The sequence below is a fragment of the Protopterus annectens genome, chromosome 5.part1 (genome assembly GCF_019279795.1).
Source record: "Protopterus annectens isolate FY-2018-M chromosome 5.part1, PAN1.0, whole genome shotgun sequence".
NCBI classification, from domain to species: Eukaryota; Metazoa; Chordata; order Ceratodontiformes; family Protopteridae; genus Protopterus; species Protopterus annectens.
The window spans coordinates 342,805,774-342,830,095 of NC_056736.1; the positions used below are offsets into that span (position 1 = coordinate 342,805,774).

At 40.4% G+C, this 24,322-nt stretch overlaps 1 protein-coding gene across 1 annotated transcript in view; it reads left to right on the top strand.

Annotated features, from left to right (window-relative positions):
* Positions 1 to 24,322, top strand: part of CLPB (caseinolytic mitochondrial matrix peptidase chaperone subunit B) — a 2,847,862-nt gene that overhangs the window by 2,738,398 nt on the left and 85,142 nt on the right. The window contains exon 15 of the mRNA XM_044073023.1: positions 19,140 to 19,244. Coding sequence (XP_043928958.1) covers positions 19,140 to 19,244 — 105 coding nt within the window. The remainder of the gene's footprint in view (positions 1 to 19,139; positions 19,245 to 24,322) is intronic.

Here is a 24,322-nt window from a genome sequence, read left to right on the forward strand (position 1 = left end):
AGCAAATGTTACTTATGCCCTGTATTCTTTTAATGAGGAACCTTTGTGGAAATTTCAGTTGTTGGATGTGCCTGGTTAGGTGCATATCAAAGGGGGCATTGTACTCAGTGATAGGTCTGATGAATGCTGAATGCAGTGGAACAGTGACTTTCTTGGACCTAGATGTCACACCTTTGTTTATAAGTTGCACAACACAGAACTATTTTCCCACTGTTGTAGACACATGATGGTCAAAAGCTAGATTACTGTCTGTGTGTATCACTAAGTCTCTGACTACTGAGTCAAAACTTAGAGGAGTGTGTTGGCAACATGATAGTTATCAGGAGTGGATGACTTCCTGAAGAATACAAGTACACATTTCTTGGCATCTGGCTTTGACACCAGTTGTGTGTGTCAGCCCTTCCTGGAGAGCATTTGTGCCAGTGGTGGATTCTGTGAGTGCTCTTAATTTGAATCATTTGCAAATTTAGTCAGTCAGAGGTCATTGACATTGTCCTTGATTTTAGAGACGTAGATGCCAAAAGAAGTGGTCCCAGGATTGATCTCTGAGGGATTCTGCTTATGACTGCCCTCTTTATAGAGGTGGATTCCCTAATTCTAGCTTCCTGGGTCCTGTCTGTGAGCTGGCTGGCTATTCACCGAGTGACATAAGGGTTTCTACCTAACCTCCTGAGTTTGTCAACAACGTCCAAGTGAGGTATTGTGTCAAATGCCTTGGTCACGTCAGGGTGTTCAGTGCGATGCCATCATCCATTGCTTTGGGGACCTACTCAAAGAAGTCCACCAGGTTATGTAGGCATGACCTGCTCTTGACTAAACCAAATTGGGTTGAGTTTAGTGTCTGGAATCGTATGTCATTACTGATCATTTTCATGATAATTCTTTCCATGGCTTTGCATATAAAACTAGTGAGACTTATGGGTCTGTAATTTCCAGGGTCTGTCGATGTACTACCTTTGTGCAGAGGGACGACTCTTGCTGTTCTCCATTTGTGAGGCATGAAGCCTGATGTTCATCGTGCATACAGCTGCAGTAATCACAGATGGGTTCTCTGCCGTCAGGCGGTCCCTCGGTCGGCCGAATTCCAAAGTCTTGGTCCGGCGTCGGTTGTCGTCGCTTTCTCTTCTGATGTCAGTGAGGCCAGAGTATATAAGACACAGCCGACGCCATGTTCTTCAGTCTTTTTTGCCGTGCGGTGCCCGAAGCAGAAGCAGTTCGCAAGTGCCAGTCGGCCAGCTCCTGAATTACGAATATTTTGGAATCCAAAGTCTCCCTCTTCTGATCAGGGATCCATTTTATCAGAACATTCTGATGCAGAGGAACACTCTTACTCTCCTTTTGAGGATTCGGATGCAGAACAGTCCATTCCCTCTGTATCCCCTCCTGAGGATTTTTCCTTTGGGGAAACCTTACACACCTTGAGGGAACACTTCCATTGGGAAGGCCAAGACTTTTCAGATTCCAAGAAAAGACGTAGGGAATTTCTTTTGTTACCTCAACACAGACCTCTGGCTATACCCCCTGTTTTGGACATACTGGATGATGTCTATTCGGAGGCTTGTCTTAACTCGGATTCTCTGCCTCCTGCACCAGTCAAACCTGATAGGTATTACAGAGTACCCAGCTCTCACCAATTTCTCTTCAAAAGCCATAATGCTGACCCTGAAACCATTTCACAAGGCCCCAAGGGATTGAAGGCCTCCACTGCCAAAAATCCACTTCCTGCAGAAAGGGAATCAAGATCTTTGGAAAGGTGGGGGGAAAAGGTATATACCTCGGCCACCCTAGCCATGAGGGCTTTAAATTGTCAGTTTCATATGCTTAAATATCAACAGTTCCTGTTATCACAATTGAGGAACAAAATGTCTCAACCTGAACAACAAGATTTAAAGGAGTTACAGGATATGATGCATAGTGCAGAACAAGTGGGTAAACACACTTTACAATGTGGTTATGATGCCCTAGAGGCCTCAAGTAGAGCGGCAGCTACAGGATCAGTCATTCGCAGACACGCCTGGCTTAGGGAACAAAATTTACCTGATCATGTGAAAGCTAAACTTCTAGATGCTCCTTTACAAAAGGATGTGCTGTTTGGTACTAATGCTGAGGAGATACTACGGAAAATGGAAGAAAAAGCCAAATCTATGCAAACTGTCAAAGCTTTCTTACAGGTCCAACCACCACGCTTTTAGCAGAAATTGGCCTTCAAAAACTGGTCCTTTCCAGCCACTGACAAGCCCCAAAGAGGTAGATACAGACACAAGGGGCAGAGGGCAATCACAAGGATCATATAGAGGGCTTACAATGGCAAACTCCAGCACCAAGAGGTGGCGAAGACAGTGCACAACAATACAGGAAGCAAACCCAATGACTCCCTCATTTCCATGCCAAGCATGTCTCAGCTGGCAGCACCTTTGGGAGGGAAACTAGCACTATTTGCAAGCAATTGGCATATTGTCACAACAGACAAATGGATCCTGGACATTATAAACAGAGGCTACAAATTTCAATTTCACACTCTTCTAAAAATGAGAGGCATGCCAAACCTGCCACAAAATCAAAGGGCAGAGGCACAACTGCAAATTTCAAAGCTCATAAGCATGCGAGCTATTCAAGAGGTACCTACCCACCAACAAGGTCAAGGTTTTTATTCAAGACTTTTCCTGGTACCAAGGAAAGGAACCGACTGGAGACCCATTTTGGACTTATCCACCCTAAACACATTTCTAATCGTACCAAAATTCAAGATGCTCACATTACAGCAGCTTCTTCCCATGCTGGGCATGGAGTTCTGGCTGGTAACATTGGACCTCAAGGAGGCATACCTGCATGTCCCAATCAGACAAAGCTGCAGAAGATACCTCAGATTTCTTGCAGGTTCAATCCACTATCAATTCTCTGCATTGCCCTTTGGCTTATATACTGCGCCCAGAGTATTCACAAAGTGCCTGGCATCAGTGATTGCCTACTGCAGACTTCAAGGGATACAAATTTACCCTTATCTGGACGACTGCCTGATCCAAGCCGACAGCAAGAACATACTTCTGGAACATCTGGCATATGTGACACGGTTACTGCTTTCTCTGGGATATACAATCAACAAAGAGAAATCAAGGCTGACACCATCCCAGAAGATAACTTTCCTGGGTGCCAACTTGGTCACAAACACCCAGATGGCCTACCTTACACCAGGAAAACAAGGGCAACTATCTCAGTACTTCAAAATACTAGCAAAAAGTACCAGGCTTACTGCAAGGAAAATCCTGCAGACTCTGGGATTCATGGCATCTTGCATTCTATTAACCCCATTTGCAAAGCTGCATATGAGGAAACTTCAATGGTACCTAAAAAACCTATGGTCTCAACACAGTCACAGTTTGGAAACAATAATACCAATAATTCCATGTTTGCAAAAGGAATTTCTATGGTGGGCCCAAGCATGTCAAGCAAACAAAGGCCTCCCATTCTGCAAGCCTCAAGCAAAACAAGTCATAACCACAGACGCCTCAGACTACGCCTGGGGGGCGCACATGATGAACAGGTGCATTCAGGGCAAATGGTCCAAAAAAGAAAAGCACCTTTACATCAATCAAGAAGAAATGCTAGCAGTAATAAATGCAATTACAGCTTTCAAGGACTTCCTGCATCCAGGACAATTACTGATAAGAACAGACAACACCACGGTAATGTGGTACATAAACAAACAAGGAGGAACACATTCATACCCCTTGTGCAGACTAGCCATGACTCTTTGGAACTTGGCTCTGGAAAGACAAATCGAACTTCAAGCACATTACTTACCAGGATTGGAAAACACACTGGCAGACAATCTAAGCAGAAAAATGACAGATCCACACGAATGGAAGTTACATCCTCAGGTGTTTGCAGAAATAATCCAAGCATGGGGGAGGCCAGACATAGATCTTTTTGCCTCCCACAGGAATCATCAATTGGAAAAGTTTTGTTCAAAGACTTTTCACCCAAAGGCCTGGAGAGTGGACGCCCTTTCATTCAGTTGGACAGCATGGACAGTTTACGCATTCCCACCTCTGCCTCTTCTGCCCAAGGTGCTTTTGAAAGCAAGAACAGACAAACCGAAGATGATAATGATTGCTCCAGATTGGCCAAGGCAACACTGGTACCCACTCCTGAGGAGCCTAACACATACTCCTCCCTGGTCCCTGCCTCTAATGCCTCTTCTGCTGACTCAGCACAGCTACAAAACTCTTCACAGTCAGCTGAAAACACTCAATCTCGCTGCATGGAAAATTCCTTAACACCACAACAGAACCTACTCTCCAAGGAGGTACAGGATGTCATTTTGGAGGCCAGAAGGCCAGCTACAAGAAAAGCTTACTCCGCAAAATGGAAGCGGTTTTGCTCTTGGAATGAGAAAAAAGGCCAGGACCATAGAAAACTGAACTTGCCTCAGGTATTACAGTACCTAGCGGAGCTATTGAACAATGGACTTTCTTTTTCTTCCATAAAAATCCATGCCTCAGCCATCTCTGCAGAATTCAACACTGATCCTCCTTTATTTTCTCACCCACTCTTACGGCAGTTCCTCAGAGGGGCTAAGAATATAAGACCACCAAGGAAACAACCAATACCAGCCTGGGATCTTAATTACATACTAGAAAAATTAACATTGCCTCCTTTTGAACCAGCTGCCTCAACAGATTTGCAATATTTGTCCTGGAAGACAGCCTTCCTTCTGGCCATCACTTCAGTTCGTAGGGTTTCTGAACTTCAGGCCCTCATGGCGGTGCAGCCCTTTCTCATTTTCCATCAGGACAGGGTTTCCCTTCATACCAACCCATCATTTATGCCTAAAGTGGTATCCAGGGTAGCTTTAAATCAAGCCATACACCTACCCACCTTTTACCCCAATCCTCAAAACAAAGGGGAAAGGCTGCTACACTCCTTAGGCATCCATAGGCAGCTTCGTTATTATTTGGACAGAACAAAGTCCTTCAGGAAATCAGAACAACTCTTTGTGTCCTATGCTATAGGGGCTCAAGGGAAGCCAGTTACAAAACAGACTATTTCAAAGTGGATAGGCCACTGCATACGGTTTTGTTACTCCTATCATGGAAAATCTGTTCCTGCAGGTATCAGATCACACTCCACCAGGGCCACAGCTACCTCTACAGCCTTCCTCAGAGGAGTTCCTACCAAAGATATTTTGGAGGCAGCCACTTGGAGTTCTGTACATACCGTCACAAAACACTACCATCTGCCTTTATATTCCAGAACAAGAGCAGGTTTTGCCACTGCTGTTTTGCAGGGCATTCTGGCTCAACCCAGTTCCTCCTAGTACCTACCACCCAGTACATAGCTTTGGGATTCTACCCATCTGTGATTACTGCAGCTGTATGCACGATGAACATAGTACAGTTTTGTACCTACCATAAATGTAGATGTTTGAGTGCTAATACAGCTGCAGTACAGGTTTCCCTCCCTCCTTCCCCACTTGGTAAAGGCATGAGGCCTAGCAACCTCTTCATACTACCTGACTGGGTTATCCGGCTATGTTTTATTTGCTTGCTACCATTGAATTTGGATTATATTGCATTGCTTGTATATGTATATAAGCACTATTTAGGTATTGCCTTCCTTCTGGGGGCACCTGACATCTGGGGCAAGAAAGACTGAAGAACATGGCGTCGGCTGTGTCTTATATACTCTGGCCTCACTGACGTCAGAAGAGAAAGCGACGACAACCGACGCCGGACCAAGACTTTGGAATTCGGCCGACCGAGGGACCGCCTGACGGCAGAGAACCCATCTGTGATTACTGCAGCTGTATTAGCACTCGAACATCTACATTTATGGTAGGTACAAAACTGTACTTTTTGAAGCTACAGTTAAATAGCATTTCCAGAGGGCCTGTTAGGTCATGTTTCATGCTATTAAGAAGGCATCTTGGGATAGTGTCTGGGTCCATTGATGCAGTGCTCATGACCTTAGTGAGAGCATTAAGGACGTGTGTCTACAGTAGATAGTAAAGGAGGTATATTTAATGGTATTTGCTGATGGAAAGTTGAGGTGGGAGAAAGGGGTAAAGTTGAAGCTGTATTTGTTAGCCAGTAGGTCTGCTATATCTCCTGGCTTTATATAGGTGCCTCCATTAACAATGAGCTCTGCACACAATTACATATTGCATTTGAGGTTGCAGACACAGCTAAAGAATGCCTTGTTGTTGTCCTCGGCCTGCGAGGCCAAATTTACCTCAAATCTGGCTTTGGTAGACTTTATTTGTCCTCTGAGCAGTTTGTTTAGTTTGATGAGAGTGCTTTTATCCATCTGGGTGCTACACCTCCTAATTTTTACCATGATTTTCTTTCTTCTGTTTTACAGCCTATCGATGATGTTATTCCATCAGGGTGACTTGTTTTATGAGTTAGTTCTGTACTTCTTCCTAGTGGGTACAGCTGTCTATATGCAGCTGTTAACATGATTGTATAGGTTTCTGTGAACAGTTCCGCATAGGCAGCAGTGTTCTCAGGGTTTATAGGGGCTTCAGATTTTGCCAGGTTGTCACTTAATAGTAGGAGGTTAGCCATAGAGTAGTTCCTGAATATTCCAGGGTTAGCTGAGGTTCCAGGTTTTATTTTTACTTCAAAGGAGACCGTTTTGTGGTCCGACCTTACTAGAGAAGACATTATACTAAGGAGTGTGCAGCATTCTCTCATATTAGTGAGGACCAGATCCAGATTCAGTATGTTTGCACCCCTGGTTGCTGTATTAACAATCTGGTCCAGGAAGTTTGTGTTTATAAAATCCAGGAATCTCTGTGCCTATGCATTTGATGTCTTACATGATTCCTAATTAATAGTGGGGTGATTAAAGTCACCCAGAATATGGTATTGGGTTGGATGGTGAGTGTTTCCAATAAGTTCAAACACATGTTATGGGTTTCCTGAGTCATAAAGGGGGACCTATAGCTTGCAAGGAGGTAGTATGGGATTTTGCCTTTGGTGATTTGAATGTGCAGAAGCTCATGTGCATTGTCTTGTTTAACCAACCTTGAGATATATTTATTTTTGATGTCAACTGAGACATCACACCTCCACCTTTAGTCCCTCTTTGTGTAGTAGTTGGCCGAAATGTGTGTAAGGCATTATAGCCTTGTACTGCTGGTGTGCTCTCCACAGCTGTATAACCATATTTCTGTGACTGCACAGATATCAGCATTCTGTAGTGAGTGGAGTTTTTTTTTAGACTTCTCACCTATGTTACATGTACCAGTAATGTTTGGCAGGTTGATCCTTTACACAATTGTTTTTTGTCATCTCCATTTGAACCTTTTCACATTTTTCTTTTTGTTTTAATGAAAACCTTCAAAAAAGAAAAAAAAAACAAACGCACCCCCAGAACACTCTCAGAACTTATTAACTTAAAACAAACACACAAAACTATGTACATTTTCAAATAATGACGTTTAACCGTCCTGAGCCCTGCAGGTAATGTTTTGTAGTGTTTCTGGGGAAGAAGCCTTAAAAATTTTAGGTTATTTCTTCCTTGGAGACTGTCCTTGAAATGCCATTATGGCAGCCCCAAGCCATCAGCACTTTGCCCTGTTGCCCCCCCCCCCCAAAAAAAAGGCTAATGCCTTTTATGCCACTGACTGAGGGGTGGGTAATATTAGTAAGCCCTCAAATCTGACACTGTGTGATCTCTTTGGTTCAACATAGGACCTAGATGATACAGCTTTTTCCTTATTTCTGACAGGCAAGCAGTCCAGAGCCTTAGACATATGTAGCAATAGGGCCTGTTCCTTTGTCATGTTTGGGCTTAAGGTACTCATCTGTTCATCTTAGTTTTTCCTTTCCAGGTGCACCAGGTATGATAGTGTATGGAAAAGCTAGATTCTGTTTCGGAGTCTGTGATCAGGATAAACCTAAATGATCCCTTCAGTAGGATATCTTGTATCCTGATGCCCTTTTAACTTTGCAGATGTTTCAGCAAGGGATAGAGAATTTGGCAGGTGCTTGTGCAATATGGCATGGCTGAGGCTGTTCTCCATTAAGGAAGAATTCAGAGAGAAGATCCTGGATACCCATTTTTTGAAAAATACGCTTTTGAGACCTGGTTTGTTATTTCTTAAAAAGGAGGACCTCACCTCTGTGAAAGGCCTCTTTGTGACCCCATTGATCACCTCTACTCCATCTTTCTCTGGACAAAACCAGCCCCATAAAAGGAAGAAACCTTCTTGACATCCGAGAAAGGCCTTCAAACATCAGTTAGTCCTGCTTTGTCCAGTCCTAATGAAGTTAACCAGGCTTTTGACACCTTGACAGGGGTACAGCTGTCCTAGCTATAGTCTGGGACTGCTTTTGGCATTCTTTCTTTCTTTTTTGTGCTGTTTGCTCATACTGTCTTTCAGTTATCAGCTCTTTACTGGTCAATTATCAAAATTTTTCCCCATCACCAGGGTGAAGGCTGATCGGGAGTGGCCACCATTCAAACAGCTGTTATAGATACGTCAGGGTTTTTTTTGCTTTATGTTTAGTTATTGCCTGCAGACACTCCACTTACAGAGTCAAAGGGGGACAAACAGTGGGCTGACTGTACTGACCGCCCATTACTTTCATAAGGGACATTACCAACAAGCAGCATCACCACCTTCTCTTGTGTATGGGAATTGGCTTCTGTGGTCTCCACCAGAGAAATCTCATTTCCATATGTGCTCCTCAAGCACCTGCAACCCTCTCTACCTCCATGGAGAGGTGATCAAGTAGCTCCTCTTCACTCTTCTCTCCTCTAGTGCCAAGGCTGCTGTTTAAAACCCAGTCACCTGGGTCACATTAAGGGCTCCTATTGTGTTTTTGAGCAGTCCTCAAATTCATCCCAGCATGAAGAACCATCACAAGAGACCAGTGTTTTCTACACACTGGCCACTTTTCAACACACCCAGACCCCAAGAATTATCTCTGCTAACAGATCAGTCCATGTCACTAAGGCTGTTGTGACAGTTGCAAATTGTACTGCTCAAAGGAGCCACATAATCTGTCCCAGTCATGCAAGGATGTGAGATTTACACCCAACATTTCCTTAGCATGAAGATGGTGGAGGCAGTACTGGTGTAGACCCTTCTTTTGGTGCATTTCTAGGGTCCATAAATTAAAAAAACGCCCTCTCTGAAACCATATTTGAGGAAATCCTTCAGTAGATTAGAGGTGACTTCAACAAGCATATCCAGTATATTTTGCTTCAGCTGGTCAGGCTGTTCCCCCTGATGGGGGGCCTGAATGATGTCACGAAATATAATGGAGGACTTTTTGGCACATCAGCATCTGTGGTCTGTTCACAAGACCCCTTATATTTTCTCTAGGTTGGCACCATTTGCAGTCTAGAGTGTTGCTGTTGTTTTCCATTAGTAGCCAGGGTCTTCACAATGGAGTTGGCCTTGCTTGCAGAAGTCTTTTAGGAGAAGAGTCTCCTGATGTCCTGTGTCTGGATGACTTCATCCTGGTAACCATGTTCAGGGACTCCCACGAGGTAGTCGTGGTATAGGCCCTTTTTGGGGTGCAGTTCTGGGGTACATCATATATTAGAAAATGCCCTCCATAGCCCTATCTTAGAGGAAATCCTTCAGTAGATTAGAGTTGAATAGTTTCCATTGTCAGTAGATCCTGACCTGGAGAAGTTTCAGGAGAGTGTGGCCTCAGCTTTACAGGTATAGGTAGGTACTAGGCTATCGGCCCAAGGGTCCATACAAGCCTAGCCAAAAAGTGTACCCTGGCTTTCACCACCCAAGAAAATTATTTTCCTGTGCCCCTGTCGAGCAGAGCCACAGAAGTGATCCCCGGGGTGAATTTCCTATTTCCCATCCAGTAATGGATGTAGCTCAGAATCCCAGTGCAGACTCTGCTGCCTCTGACAAGCTTGATGGCAGCTACAGTATTCATAGTGTCATTGGCATACCCGTGGATGTCAGTGTTGCTGCGCATTGTGAGTTGGCTGCGGTTTCAGAACCACCATGTACTTTTTAAGACATGTTCTTGGTGTTGGACAATTTTTGCTATTCCCTGGAATAGTGGACAGTTCTCACCAACCTTCTGGTGAGCCTTCCTGTACTGCAGCCAGGCTTGTTGGAGAGCTTGATAACAGCCCTCATTAGTTCCTAGGCAGTGCAAATGATGTGATATCCTCATTCCACTTAATCTAGTTAGAGTTCAAAGCAATGTCCCTGCTTGTAAAGACCTTGGAAAGATAGTTTCTGGGATCTCTCCCTGTCTCATTAGGTAGTGATCTAGCTTATGGTATCTGAACAAACAAGGCAGTACAAGTTCATACCCTTTTGGCATGGAAGTGGTACTCATATGACATTGGGCCATAAACCAAGGCATCTACAACCCTATAAAAGTGAAAAAACTGCCAGGTATTCTGATCTGGATCTTTAGTCCTTTTCTTGAGCTCAGGAAGTGGAGCATTTAAGAGACTGCCCTGTTTGCCATTCAGGAGAATGAGACCTTCCTCCTTTTCTACTTGATGCAAAGGAAGAAGGGGGACATAGCAGTGGGTTCATTCTCTTTTCCTTAGCACAAGAGGTTCCTGTACAATTTCCTGACATTTTTGTTTATCACACACCTCGTCACAAAGTTCAGGAATTAATGACTAGCACTCATTCTTGTTGCCCATTGCATGCTGAGAAAGGCATGGTTTCAGGCCCTAGAAGTCCATGAGATACTCCAGGGTCTATTCAGGGGTGCCCCATGACTGGTGGGACAGCTGTCTCTACCCTAGGGCTTGTCTGTGGATGTATACAATTATTCATCCATATTTGCCATTAGCAGCCTCAGATGTAATTGAAACTGTTGGAATGTCTTCTATTCAGCATGTGTTAGCTGCTGAGAGGAAAAAATTATCATTTTGAGCACAACAGTACCCTTTGTCTCCACAGTATTTTAGTTTGCTGATAACTCTAACTTACCACAGGTTTCTGCATGATTCTAGTTTCACTTACTGTATGGTCGAGTTGCATCTGTCAGCAATTTCTGTGCATCATGACTTTATGGAGGCCAGAAATGTGTCTCAGTAGTGGCTCATTAGGCAGTTCCTTAAAGCAGTGGTGCATCTCAAATGTCCATTTAGAACCCTCCTTCTTCATTTGGACCTGAATTTCATGGTAGACTAGTTTTCGTATGTGCTTTTTTATTACCTTCTTTGCTTGATACTTTTAAAGTTCATTTCTTAGAAAACTGTTTATAGTAACTATTAAATTTGTGGGATGCTGCTCAACACTTCAAGCCTATATTTGTAGAGAACCATATCTGGTCTTCCACAGGGGTAGGGACTTCCACAGAATGAATCTATGTTTCCTTCCAAAGTTGGTTTCAGAAGTTTTCTTGAACAAATCAGTCTTTCACTTTCTTTTCCTTTTTTTTTTAAACACCTTTACTGAATAATCACTTGTGACACAGGCAAATTTACATTTATACAAAAGTAATCAAACTGTATTAACAAATTAACATTAACAAACATTATACTTCACATATATTACTATATATATCAAATAACCTAAGCAACATTACATAAAGTATTCAATTCCTGCCCCCTTTTTTTAAACAAGAAATATCTTTATTAACCCATCACTTACAACATAAGCAATCATCCATTTATATAAATGAAAACAAAAACAAATCCTAGTTGCAAGCATTTTACATCACAAACCATACTGGCACATTCCCAGGTGCAATCATTATACATCACTTGTAATCTACCCAACCATGTTCAGTCAAACATTACATAGTTAATATTTAAGTCCTGCCTTTTTTCCTATGTAGTTTGCTCCTATCCTTTTCTAAAGATCTCAGTTCCAGTTGTTTTGTCTCTGTTACTATATTCACTACTTCTAATATAATTGGTTTAGATTTTGATTTCCATTTTCTAGTAATTGCTTTTTTGGCTGCCACCATAATTAGACACAGCAAGGTCTTACAGTGTCTAGGCAATTCCGATTCTGTATCATAGCTTGGAAAAATCATCTCCCTCGTCACACCAGTCTGCCCACCTAGCATCTCCAACAGTACATCCCGCAGGGAATCCTTAAAGTCTGCCAACCCACCGCACTTCCAGAAAATATGTTCCCAAGTACCTCTTTCTTCCCCATCACACCTCCAACATTTGCTGTCTACCTGAGGAAAAATTTTCTGGAGTCTACTTAGGGTATAAAAATATCTATGTAAACATTTCCTGTCAAAAATTCTAAATTTTCTAGAATTTGTTGCATGTTTGGGAGACATACATATATCCTCCCATTGTTTCTTTGAGAAGTGCCAATCCTTTCTAACCTACCGTGATTGTTGTAGTTATCATGCAATATTTTATATGCTCTACTAATTATTCCATTTTTAATGACAGCTTTGGTTCTAAATTCTACTAAAAATTCTACCTGTGTTGGTGTTTCATTTAGGACCCCCCTATTTATTTCTCTTTGCCTATACTCTGATATCAGTCTTTGATAGGGAAGGCAATCTTTAACCTGCAGTCCAAATAAATACTTGACCTCTTCCTGTTCTATTACCTTTCCCGTTCTAGGTGTTTGTTCCCAATACCTTGAGTCCTTTGTCAGTTTTCTCCAATAATTTCCAGTACCCTCTTGCCTATTGTCTATATCCCTAATTGCAGTCATCCTTATCGGCAGACTCTCCTTTCTCCGTTCCCATGATGCCTTAGTTCTTAGAATACTTTCTGCTACTTTATGGATATAATATTCTGTATGAATATTGTTATCCCAGTCTATCCTTGTTTCTTGAGCTTCCCCCCATTTCAGCATCATTCCTTTCCACTTTGAATTATAGTTTTCTGCTTGTGCTATGTATAGGACCCTTAACTGTGTAGCTCTGAAATACTCCTTCAAATTGGATAATCCCAATCCTCCCTGTTCTACTGAAAGAATCATCTTATCCCATTTGACTCTTGCCACCTTCCCCTCCCATATAAAGTCCCTCAGCTGTTTATTAATTTCTATCCACATCTTCTCCTCCAGTTGATAAAAATATTCCTGACCTGTATATAAGAGTAAAGGGACTAAAAACATGTTGACTACTTGTATCTAACTCTCCATATCCATATCTTTTGTTTAGTCTATTCCTACATATCCTTAACTGCCACACCAGAATCATTTTTAATCCATACTCCTAAATACTTCATTTTGTCATGTCCCCATAAATACAGATATTGCTGAACCAATTTGTGTGTGGGTACATAATTTACCAGTGTTGCCTTTGTTTTAGCTTCATTAATTTTGTATCCCAAAAAGATTTGAAACTGGCTCAAAATGTTCCACAACACATTAATGTCTCTTTCTGGTTTGTCAGGTATAAAATAATATAATCTGTAAATAGAACCAGCTTTTCTTGATTACCATGCCAATTATATCCTTGAATTTCTGAGTCCCTTATTTTCTTTGCCAGTGGTTCTAAATATAATGCAAATAACAAAGGGGAAAGAGGACACCCCTGCCTGGTTCCTCTGCTGAGGCAGAGATTATCAGAGAGGACCCACCCACTTTAATTTTTGCCTCTGATCCCTTGTATATCCTCCTAATAAGCCTTATAATTTTTTTCAGGAAATGTAAATGCTCCCATTTCCCTGCTGATAAAAGTCCCAGCTTACTCTGTCAAATGCTTTCTCTGCATCAAGACCCACCAACAACAATGATATTTTCTTAAATTCTGTTTCCCTCTGGATCATCAGTGTTCTGTTAATGTTGTCAAATGTTTTCCTCCCCTCCACAACACCACATTGATCCATATTTATCAATTTTAGCATTACATTTGTCATTCTTTTAGCCGTTATAGGCATGAACACTTTATAAACATGGTCAGGGCCTGTATGAAGCTGGGTCTGATGGATCTTTACCCTCTTTAGGTATTACATCTACCACTGCTTTCTTCCAGGATATTGGTATTTCTCCTCTTAAAATACTGTTAAACAAAACCTTCCAGATCTTTATCAGTTTTTTTTCCCTCCAAGCTTCCCAACTTCCACAGGAATACCATCTATTCCTGGGGATTTTCCCGTACATTGGTTATACATCACAGTTTTCTATCTCATTTCCCCCTATCATAACCATTAGTAATAGAGCCTCATCTACCTCTAAACTTAGCATATTTAATTCTTCCATAAATATTTCCATTTGTATCTTTTCTTGATTTCCAAATTTCTCTGCTTTATACAGACTTTCATAGAATTTCTGAAATATTTCTAGTTTTTCTAGTAATTTCTATTTTTCTCTAGTTACCTTCCTTAATATAGGCTCCCTAAGCTTGGTGACAGCCCTTTCTACTTTCTGTTGCCTGTGTCATTGTGCTAAAAGTGTTTGTGCTGTGCTGTTATTATCAAAAAAACAGTTGCATAACAGCAATCTTTCTAAACTCGTGCATATTATTGAGGGAATCCCATATTTTCTGCTTAGCATTCTGCAGTTGATCCTCTTCTTCTTCTGTGAGATTCCCCCATTCTACAATACTTTAATATTTGTCACTTCCTCTAAATAATTCCCGTTAATCCGTAACCATAGCTTCCCTACCTTTTATTTCCACCCTATTTTTAAACTCCACCTTAAGTTTATCCCACTCCCTAGCTATATTTTCAGAAGTCCTTCTTGGCCCCCAGACGCAACTTCACTGCTGCAAATCGCATTCAATTCCACACCTATAAGTAATATTCCTTGCTGAAAACTGATTGTTTCTCCCAGAATTTTCTTAAGTTCCTTTATATCAGTTTTAGGTAGAATATAAATACATGCCGTTGTAATTCTCCACCCTTGCCAGTAACCCCTTAGCACTATAGTTCTGCCATTATTATCTTTTTTAATCCTATTCTATCACTATTGGAGCTCCTCTTGCAATTAATGTAAGTACTCCTCTTGTCCTTTGTCCCAGGTATTCCACTGAATAACCATCCTGAAAAACCTTTCTTTATCAAATTCACGTGTTCGGTTCTTTCTAAGTGTGTCTCCTGTAACATAGCTATTTGCACTCTACATTTTTAATATAATTCACTATTCTTTCTTCTTTGTATTTATCTTTGAGTCTGTTGGCATTTAAAGACATTACAGAATGCATCATTGCATTAAAAAGTTATTATTCCCACCTTTTATGTATAGTACCTTTTTTGTTAAATGTCTAGTTCCAGCTTTTGTGTTACATGCATACACTGACAGGTTGAACCTTTATACATTTCTTTCTTGTCATATCAGTTTGAGCCTATGTCACATCTTGCAAAACTTTTTGTTTTATTGAAAGCCCTCAAAAAAAAAAAAACACATACACACCCATAACCCCTAAAACCGATTAACTTAGTACTAACAGACAAAAACTATGTACATCTTCAAATCCTGATAATAGGAACAAAAGTCCTAAACTGACAGCCACACTCACAGGCCTGAGTTAACCTAAAAGAAAGGTTAAACATGCTAGGATGCTTGGTGCAGACCGTGCTTCTACTAAGTGCTAATTGGTTTTGTCTTTTCTTTACAGCTCTCCCAGCTGTGAAAACCTCTGAATACTTTCAGAGAACATTATTTCCTAGCCAATTTCTCTTTTCTTTCAATCACTCTCACCAAACTGTACCTAGTTTCTCTTTATCAGATTGTCTTCATGGAAGCATGAAGACCAGCTGCCGAATTTACTGACCATAGATGTATTTGCTCGAAAAAAGCATCATAATATTCAATAGTCTTTTTCCTTTACTTGCTTTCTCTTAAGACTTGTTACTAAATCAAGCTAAGGTCCTTAATCCAGTCATTCCCCCATGCAAGAGTGAGAAAAAGCACATTGATTTTTCTTTTGTCATGCTCTTTTAACTAGACTTTTTTTTCATTCCATTGACTCCATTTCTTAAAACTGAACAAGAAGAAAGAGAGAAGGGAGAAAGAAAAGAAAAAAAAGAACAGCAGCAGCTGTTTACAGTCCCCATTACATTTAAAAATAACTGAGGAAAATGTACTTTATAGCATGCAAAGAAAACCATACACCACAAAATTAGTGGTATTAAGAAAAAAAATGTATACTTACAGTTACTTTTCTCCCTCCTCTTCCCCTCCCAAAGCATTTTTTACACATTAATGACATGAAGTAGGGCATATGCTTTAGAGTCCACCACAAGTCCCACAAATTCTGAAAAAGTCCAACATTTCCAGATTTTCTTGTTCAGTCGTATTTCACATATATAATTATTCCATTGTAACTCCACATTAAGTTGCTGGTTTTATTACTGTTCATGTCCATCTCCCAAATCCTGTCTCTGCTTCATTTCCAACATACTCTCAGTTCTTGTTGTCAGCTGTTGTGCTTCCTTCCTTCACTCCAACATTTTCCATTGAAACATTGGAAAACATTTTACAGGTACAGTCTCTCTGTGGTCTTTATTACCAGAAGAACAAGAAGCAAAATCTGTTTCTGTTTCACAGCTCACTTTTTGCTGGACAAAGTTTTGTATTTCCTTCTTTGCATGTACTTCATCAAAAAACAATTCTGTGTCTCGACATTCCCTGAATAGTGGAATAAATTTGCTTCTCTTCTGCCTGGTGTGCAATGAGTAGTCAATGTCCACAAACACTCTGCTGTCTCCCGCTTTTAGTACTTTGTCCTTCTGTCACAGTTTTGTCAAAATCATAGCCCGGTTTGGAGCATGCACAAAATGTGCCTTTTCAATTAACAGCTCCTGCTGTGGAATACCAGTCCAGTTGCTTATTTGTGCCTTTGTAAAACTAATGCAGTCTGTTCCTTCCAGCTTCTTTGGTATAGCTGAAAATCTTGGGTTTTCCCTACATGCTCTGTTCTCTAATTCTATTAGTTTTTGAAACATCTCTTCCTGTCTTGTGTCATATTCAGACAGCCTTTTCTTCATTTCAACCTCTGATTTTTGCAGCTTTATCACTTCTTCTGAATATTTCTGTAAAGCTTCTTTCATTTTTCCAGCCTTTTGTTGTTTGTGTTGATATACTCCCATCAGTGTTTCATTTATTTTAACCAAGTCTGTGGGCAGTTGTCTTATATCTTCTAGTAGGTTACTGGAATTCATGTCTGGAGGTTGCACTGCTTTTTGTTGAACACCTGCAGAGCTTTTCCCAGTCAGTGTTTCTTCCTCACTTTTTGTAGCTGATTTTTTCCAGGTCCTCTGTATTTCTTTTTCCTGGCATCCATGCTGTACACTTACTAGCTAGTTACTGAATTTTACCCATAAAAACAAGTCTACTGGCCTTCTCTGCTGATTTTCTGTTTTTACACTGTGAGAGCTAGAATTAAGCTGTTAGTCAGTGTGCAGTCATCTTGGAAGTCCCAGCTTTCATTTTCTTGGTGGTGATAGTAGAAAAGAGTAGAAGAAGATCCTGTCCAGACCTTGGGAATACACCATCAGATATGTACTGACCATCTCACATGATGTTCTAGAGGTCCTTCCTTGATGGGTCTGGATTATTTTCACACCATCCTTCTAAATATGAATAGCCTTTTGGTCAACTACTCATGTTAGAGTTACCTGTAAGTTCAGGCAGTACATGTTCCTGTTCTCACTTGTCTTAGTAATATGGTGCCAAATCTGTGATATCTTTTGACTTGTATGCGGGTGCTCACTAGTCAGTACAGGGCAAATAGGCTCTAGGGATGAAATTCTTTATGTAACCCTTGCATTACATCATGGTATGCATCAGTCAGATGAAAAGGCATACCTAAAGGCTGGACTTTATTTGATAAAAAAGTGCAGAATTCTAATTTGTGGGTAACTATAACCCAGCTTAGAGCCTATCCAGTCGAGACCTCTAGCTGATCAGTTGATATAAAAATGTGTATCTGTTATTTTCAGCCTTTGTGATTACTCATATACTCATAGAGTACTGTATTCATTCAACACCACCTCAAAAGCCTTCCTTGTATCACAAGCTCTGTGTACATTTTCACTCAGTTGACTTAATTTTCAGATGTTGAAGCCAGCCACCCTGGCCCTGTTTCAGGAAGGCAAGAGCAAGACTAAAAATGGTGTGTATTTAAAATATTCAATGCTCAATAAATGCAGAATGGTAATAGTCAATGAATATGTGTGTTTGAATGCAGATTAAAAGTGAACAAGTGTATTAAGTCAAAACCCTGGTAATTTCAGGTGTGTATGTTAGAGCTTGATGTTGTGTGACGTGAATCATTCGCTGATTATATTTTTCTTGCTTGATGTTTAACTGCTCGTGGCTCATTTGCTTGCAGATGAATGCTCATTGGTGTATCCCACTTCAAAATACTTGTATACATAGACTGTCTCTGTAAATACTTTCTTTATGTCTTTGCAACCTCAGAGACAGTATATTTGTAGTCTAGGGTTATCAAGGCAGTGCTTATTCTCCCCTGCAAAAACAATTTTTTAAAAACTCACTGCTGATCGCAAGTGTGCTTTGGCTCAAGTAGTCAGCGGCAAGTTGGTTAAACTTGAGTAGCTGATGCTCAAGTTAGTAAAATAGGTCATCATATGTTTTGTATAGGGAAACCCAGAGCACTTCTGATGTATTGGAGAGTTTCAAGAACTTTTCTGTGGTTTGACAGATCCTTACTGTCACAGTGTACGAGAATCCATGGGTCTAGACTTTGAGTCTGTGTGTGTCATGAGACATGCATGAAATGGGCCTTTTAAAACTGTGACACTGTCCTTTTAACAAATGAATACATTTCAGTAAACAGTTTACTTATATGGACTATAGCTTTTTAATCTACTGTTTCAGTAAATCTGTAAATGCTTTGCTGTGGTTTCACTTAAGGGATTCATCAGTACAGGTACATACTGAAGTTATAGTCACATTGAGAATGCTTATCTGGTTCAGCATATGCTACAACATACACAGCTTTGCAGGATACTATGTTACACAATGACTGTATATAGTATTTTTTATTCTCTTCAGTAAGATAGCAGAATTGTGTTCTGTAACCTATTGCATTTGAATACCACAACAACTGACATGTCTTTTTTCTAACATCAAGCTAGTGCTCTTGTAATAAATGGGAGTGGTGACAGTAATCTTTAAAGAAGTTATCCACTGAAATGATTCATTGATTCTCCCTGCCACATTCAGTGTGTTACATTAACTCCAGTTATTGTATGTCCTTGTAACACTGTGTACTCCTTTTCTTTCTTCCCTTCAGGCAAAGCAGAGACACAACATTACCCTGCTGTGGGACCGTGAAGTGATGGATGTCCTGGCAGACGGCTACAATTTACACTATGGTGCTCGATCTATCAAGCATGAGGTATAACCAGGGGAACCCAGCTAGGAATATATACATCCATCTCTGTGTCTTAACCAAACAATAACATGAGGATGGAAAGTTTGCTTCTGTAAACAGAAGACAGTTTGGTGTTAAATTGACTGTGTATCAACGCGATATGATACATACCTTAATACTTTCAATGATTTCCTTTTTCAGTTTAAAGCAGTGAGCAAGGCTGAATTGAAGGGTTTGAAGTGTACATTTTTGGAGGATTTTTAGATTATCTTTCAGAGACCAAACCTTCTTGGGTTTCATGTTTTGATCCAGGAACAGACATTTCTTATGACCTGCTGTTTATAGTCACAGAGAAATTAACCATCTAAGATTATCTGAGTTTTGAAGTTAGTGGGTCTTTCTTCTTCTGATCTTTTAATCTGATAAACTGTCAGCTATATAAAGTGTAGGTAAGCATAAAAGTTAGATATGCCAAGCTGTGGATTTCAAGTGCTTACTTACATAATGAGGTTCGACTGAGTTTAGGTTATTGCAGATTTATCCATGCCTTATGTGATCTTGTTAGAGGATGCAGCTGTGTGACTTAACAATATAGGAAGTGGTAAAAATTATTACGCTTATCTCTGTGGAGTGTTTTATAGAGAAACCTAGTGTAATTTAAATATCATTTATGTCTGAAATCCATACAGTGAAACTGCACTAAACGTATCTCTCATTTCTAGGCAGATACTGATTTTGAGAGCTAAGACTAGTGTTTGCTACAGTATACTTTAGTACTACATTTCCTTAATATTAATTGATTCTTTCATTATCTGATTGCACACTTCATCCATTCAGGTTTGTGGGGGAGCCAAAGTCCATTTCAGCGTGGAGTGGGCAGTAGGTGAAGAAAACCAATCCTAAACAGGGCATCAGCCATCATGGAACACACTCACTCTCACACACACACACACACACACACACACACACACACACACACACACACACACACACACACACACACACACACACACACACGCACTCACACTCAGTCACACTGATAGGCAGTTTGGAGGATTTCCAGTTCACTTACGGCATGTCTTTGGGATACGGGAGGGAACCAGAGAACAAAGTGGAAACCCATATGTATACAAAAAGTACATGCAGACTCCACACAGAAGGCATCCCAGCTGATAAAAGAACTGGAGAACCAAGTATTGTGATGCATAAATACTGACTGCTGCATCCTGATTGTGACTCATATTTTTCAGAAGTACCTTCCAGCTTGTAACAAGAAGGTTAGTGCTGCTTTTGAATTCTGTGAGGTGCTAGTGGGGGAAAGTAAGTAGCAGTGTATCCATGAAAATAACATCCTTGTTGAATGAGGAAATGCACAGTGCCATTCACTTGAGATCATTACTGGAGAATTTCCCCTTTCCCCAAGGTGCAGCATCCTCTGAGTTAATTGTATTCATAAAAGTGGTTGCAGGGCAAAGCTCTTTTCCCCCAACCCCCACCCATAAATGTTGCTTTTGAATTCTTCTACTAGATTTGTGTTCAGTCAAGTGCAGAATTGAGAAAGCTGTTGTCTGTGCTCAGATCCAAAAACTGAACAAATAAGGTTAAAGGAAAGAGTCAACGCCCAGTAACTAAACACTTGAGTGTGGATCTGCTCCTTGTTTGAGTTATGCTTTACTGTAATTACTCATCCTGTGGAAATTGCATTAAACTAAGATCTCATCTGCTTAACTTGGTAGTAGCTATGGTAGATGTAAAAGATCTTACTGCACCCATCAAAAAGGGAGGGACACTTTATTAACCTTTAGATTCATTTTGTATCATTATTTATACACACTTTTTAGATTCATACTTAAAAGTGTGTGCAAGTTATCAACACAAAAGGACAACATATCAACTGAAAAGAACTTAAACAGTTCTATTTCTTTCATTATTTTTCTTTTATATTTACCTATCCCCAACCCAGTCTTCCACAACCATCATATTATTTCATTCTGTACCATTTACTAAAACAAATTCTCAAATCTTTTTTCCATAGCACCCATATTGTCACAAACAACACTTTATCCCATTTGTCAATATCACATTACTTTATCATACTTCCCATACAATGTCATATTCGTATTTATACATTTAATCCCTTCCCATGTATATTCATTTTTAAACTTTTCCCAAAATTCTTTGTTCTTTTTGCAGTCCAAAAACAAAGCATTGTTGTTTCTTCTTCACTACAATCAAAGCATTTACTTGCCTTCATCACCTTATATTTCTTATTTCTTTTCACTGGTAAGGTATCTAATAAAATTCTCCTCATAAAATACTCTGCTTCATAAAAAACTTCAAACCTTTTTTCTTCTGTCTTTTATTGTCTTTTTTTTATCTTCTTTTAATTCCTTCCATGGTTAAACCAAAAATACTTTTCTAAAATCATGTTGTACCATTCTTTTCTCATCCACTCCACTAACTTTTAACTTCCATAATTTAATTTTTTGTCATATAATTTTTCATCCATCTTGTCCCATTTACCTTTTCTTCCCATTCATTTTTATATTTTTCATGTAGCATTTTAACTATCATTTCTTTCTATTTTTCTTTTACCTTTCCCATTACTCAACATGAATGCATAGATGCTAGGTGTACCACTGTTTTTTTTAAATTCAACCCACCTTCTTTGTTGTTATAAATTATCCCTATTCTCACTGGGTTCAGCCTTGAACGCCAAATGAAGCTAAATAATCTCTAAAAGCTATTTTTCCATATGAGTAGTAAACCAATATATTACCCCTAAATATGCTATTTTTCCTGATACACACATATTCAGCATATATGTCTTTTTTCTGAAATAATAAGTAAAAACTTTTCCACCAAGCTAATATTTTTTTTAATTTGTTCCAGCATCTGTCTCTTTTGATTTATTATACTTTAATACTCACCAAGATCTTTACTTCCTTTCTTGTTAAATGTGTTCAGTTTATGTTTTTTTATTTTTTTATTTATTTATTTATTTTTTACCTTACCCAACCCCATATAATTCATTTTGTTTAACTGCAGGTCAGATTTAACAGTTTTTTGATGCTTTATCCATCCCATTTTGTTATAAGAACTAAATCAACTGCATGTTTTTAACATATTGGTAATGTAACATTTTCTTCCATCTCACATCTTGCCCCCCTCATTTCGTACATATACTTATTTATTTTATTTTTATTTATTTATTGTACATTTGTTGACCAGGATAGTCCGACTGGATGCATGTCCATTTTCAGCGGAGGCCCGGGGAGAAAAGCTCCAAGAGTAAGCAGATACAGCATTACATAATACCAGCATTACATATTACAAACAGACTGTTTACAGAGATTACATAAGTAAGCAAGTTAAACAAGATGTTCATCGTGTTTCACTGTTGCAGTCATGACTGTAGGGTTCTCCCCTGCCGGCAGGCAGCCCTCGGTCGGCCAGAATCCCAAAGTCTGGGTCCAGCATCGGCTGTTCAACCATGCTCCCTGACGTCAGAGCGCCAGGAGTATAAAGCTGACAGCCGACACCATCTTCTCCAGTCTTTCTTGCCGTGCAGTGATAGCAGTTCGCAAGTGCCGGTCGGCTGACTCCTGACGAATTTTACTGATATACTTCGGTCCGAAGACTTTCTTCTCCACTGAAAGCTAAGTACCCCGTTGGGGAAACTTTTTTCTTGCTCCACTCCGATGTCAGAAAAAGTTAATAATTGTATTTCATGTGGGAAGCAAATACCTCATAAGGATTTTCATTCTTACTGTATTCCTTGCTTGGGCCCTGACCATGACGTAGCTAGTTGTCGGTTTTGTGCTAGATTCAATCAACGTACAATTAAGCGAAGGTACGAGTTTGCTTTTCATTACTTCGGTAGGCGCTTTAATTACCAAATGTCGTCGGATACGGTTCCGGCTACTGGAGTTCACAGACGTCGCAAGGATAAAGACAGGCCTCCGAGGTCCAAATCTGATGATAGCACACAAGCGGAGCCAGCTTCAGGTTCGGCCGTCGTCAGTGAGGTGCTTTTGCAGCCCCTGTCGTCGGCCATTTCAGAACCGACGGCCAAAACGGACTCTCATGAGGAGCCAACCAGGCCTTTAAATATTTCTGTTGCAGGACCTTCGGACAATGCTCCTTCGGATGGGTCTGGAGCCGCTGTGCAGGTACCGGCTTCCGAAGGGGTTTTCAGGCCTACTCAGCTACTAATAAAGGCAAAGCCAAAGACAAAGGCAAAGACTCCTTCAAAATCAAAGACTTCTACACAGGCCTCTTCCGAACCGGCTCCCAAGTCACAGAAACAGTTACTCAAGATGGCGGAGGACGGACTTACTATGATTAGGGGTTCTCATCCCCCTCCAGACAAAAGGCCAAGGCAGGATGTTTCTTATGATTCCTCTGATCAGGCTTCTGTTTCCTCAGTTTCTTCTTCCGATCAGGATTATACTTTCCCTCCTTATGAGGATTCTGATGCTGAAGAATCCATTCCTTCAGCTTCTCCCCCTGAGGATTTCTCTTTTGGGGAAACTTTGCATGAAATGAGGGAACATTTCCACTGGGAAGGACAGGAGTATTCGGAATCCAAGAAAAGGCTGAGGGAATTTCTTCTTCTTCCTCAACATAGACCCCTGGCTATTCCTCCTGTTTTGGATATTGTGGATGATGCCTTTTCGGAGGCTAACTTAACCCCTGACTCTTTTCCTCCTGCTCCTGTTAAGCCTGATAGATATTACAGGGTTCCTGATTCCCATCAGTTTTTATACAAGAACCCTTCTGCTGACCCTGAAACCATTTTTCAGGGTCCTAAGGGAGTTAAGGCCACTTCTGCCAAAAATCTTATTCCTACTGAAAAGGATTCTCGATCCTTAGAAAGATGGGGCAAAAAAGTGTACACTTCTGCTACTTTGTCCATTAGGGCTTTAAACTGTCAGTTTCATATGTTTAAATACCAGCAATTTCTATTGTCTGTCTAAAAACAAAAGCTTACTTCCATTTCTGCCTGTGCAGATGATAAGGAATTACATGACTTGTTGCATGCCACTGAACAGGTTGGGAAGCATGGTTTACACTGTGGATTTGATGCCTTGGAGGCTTCT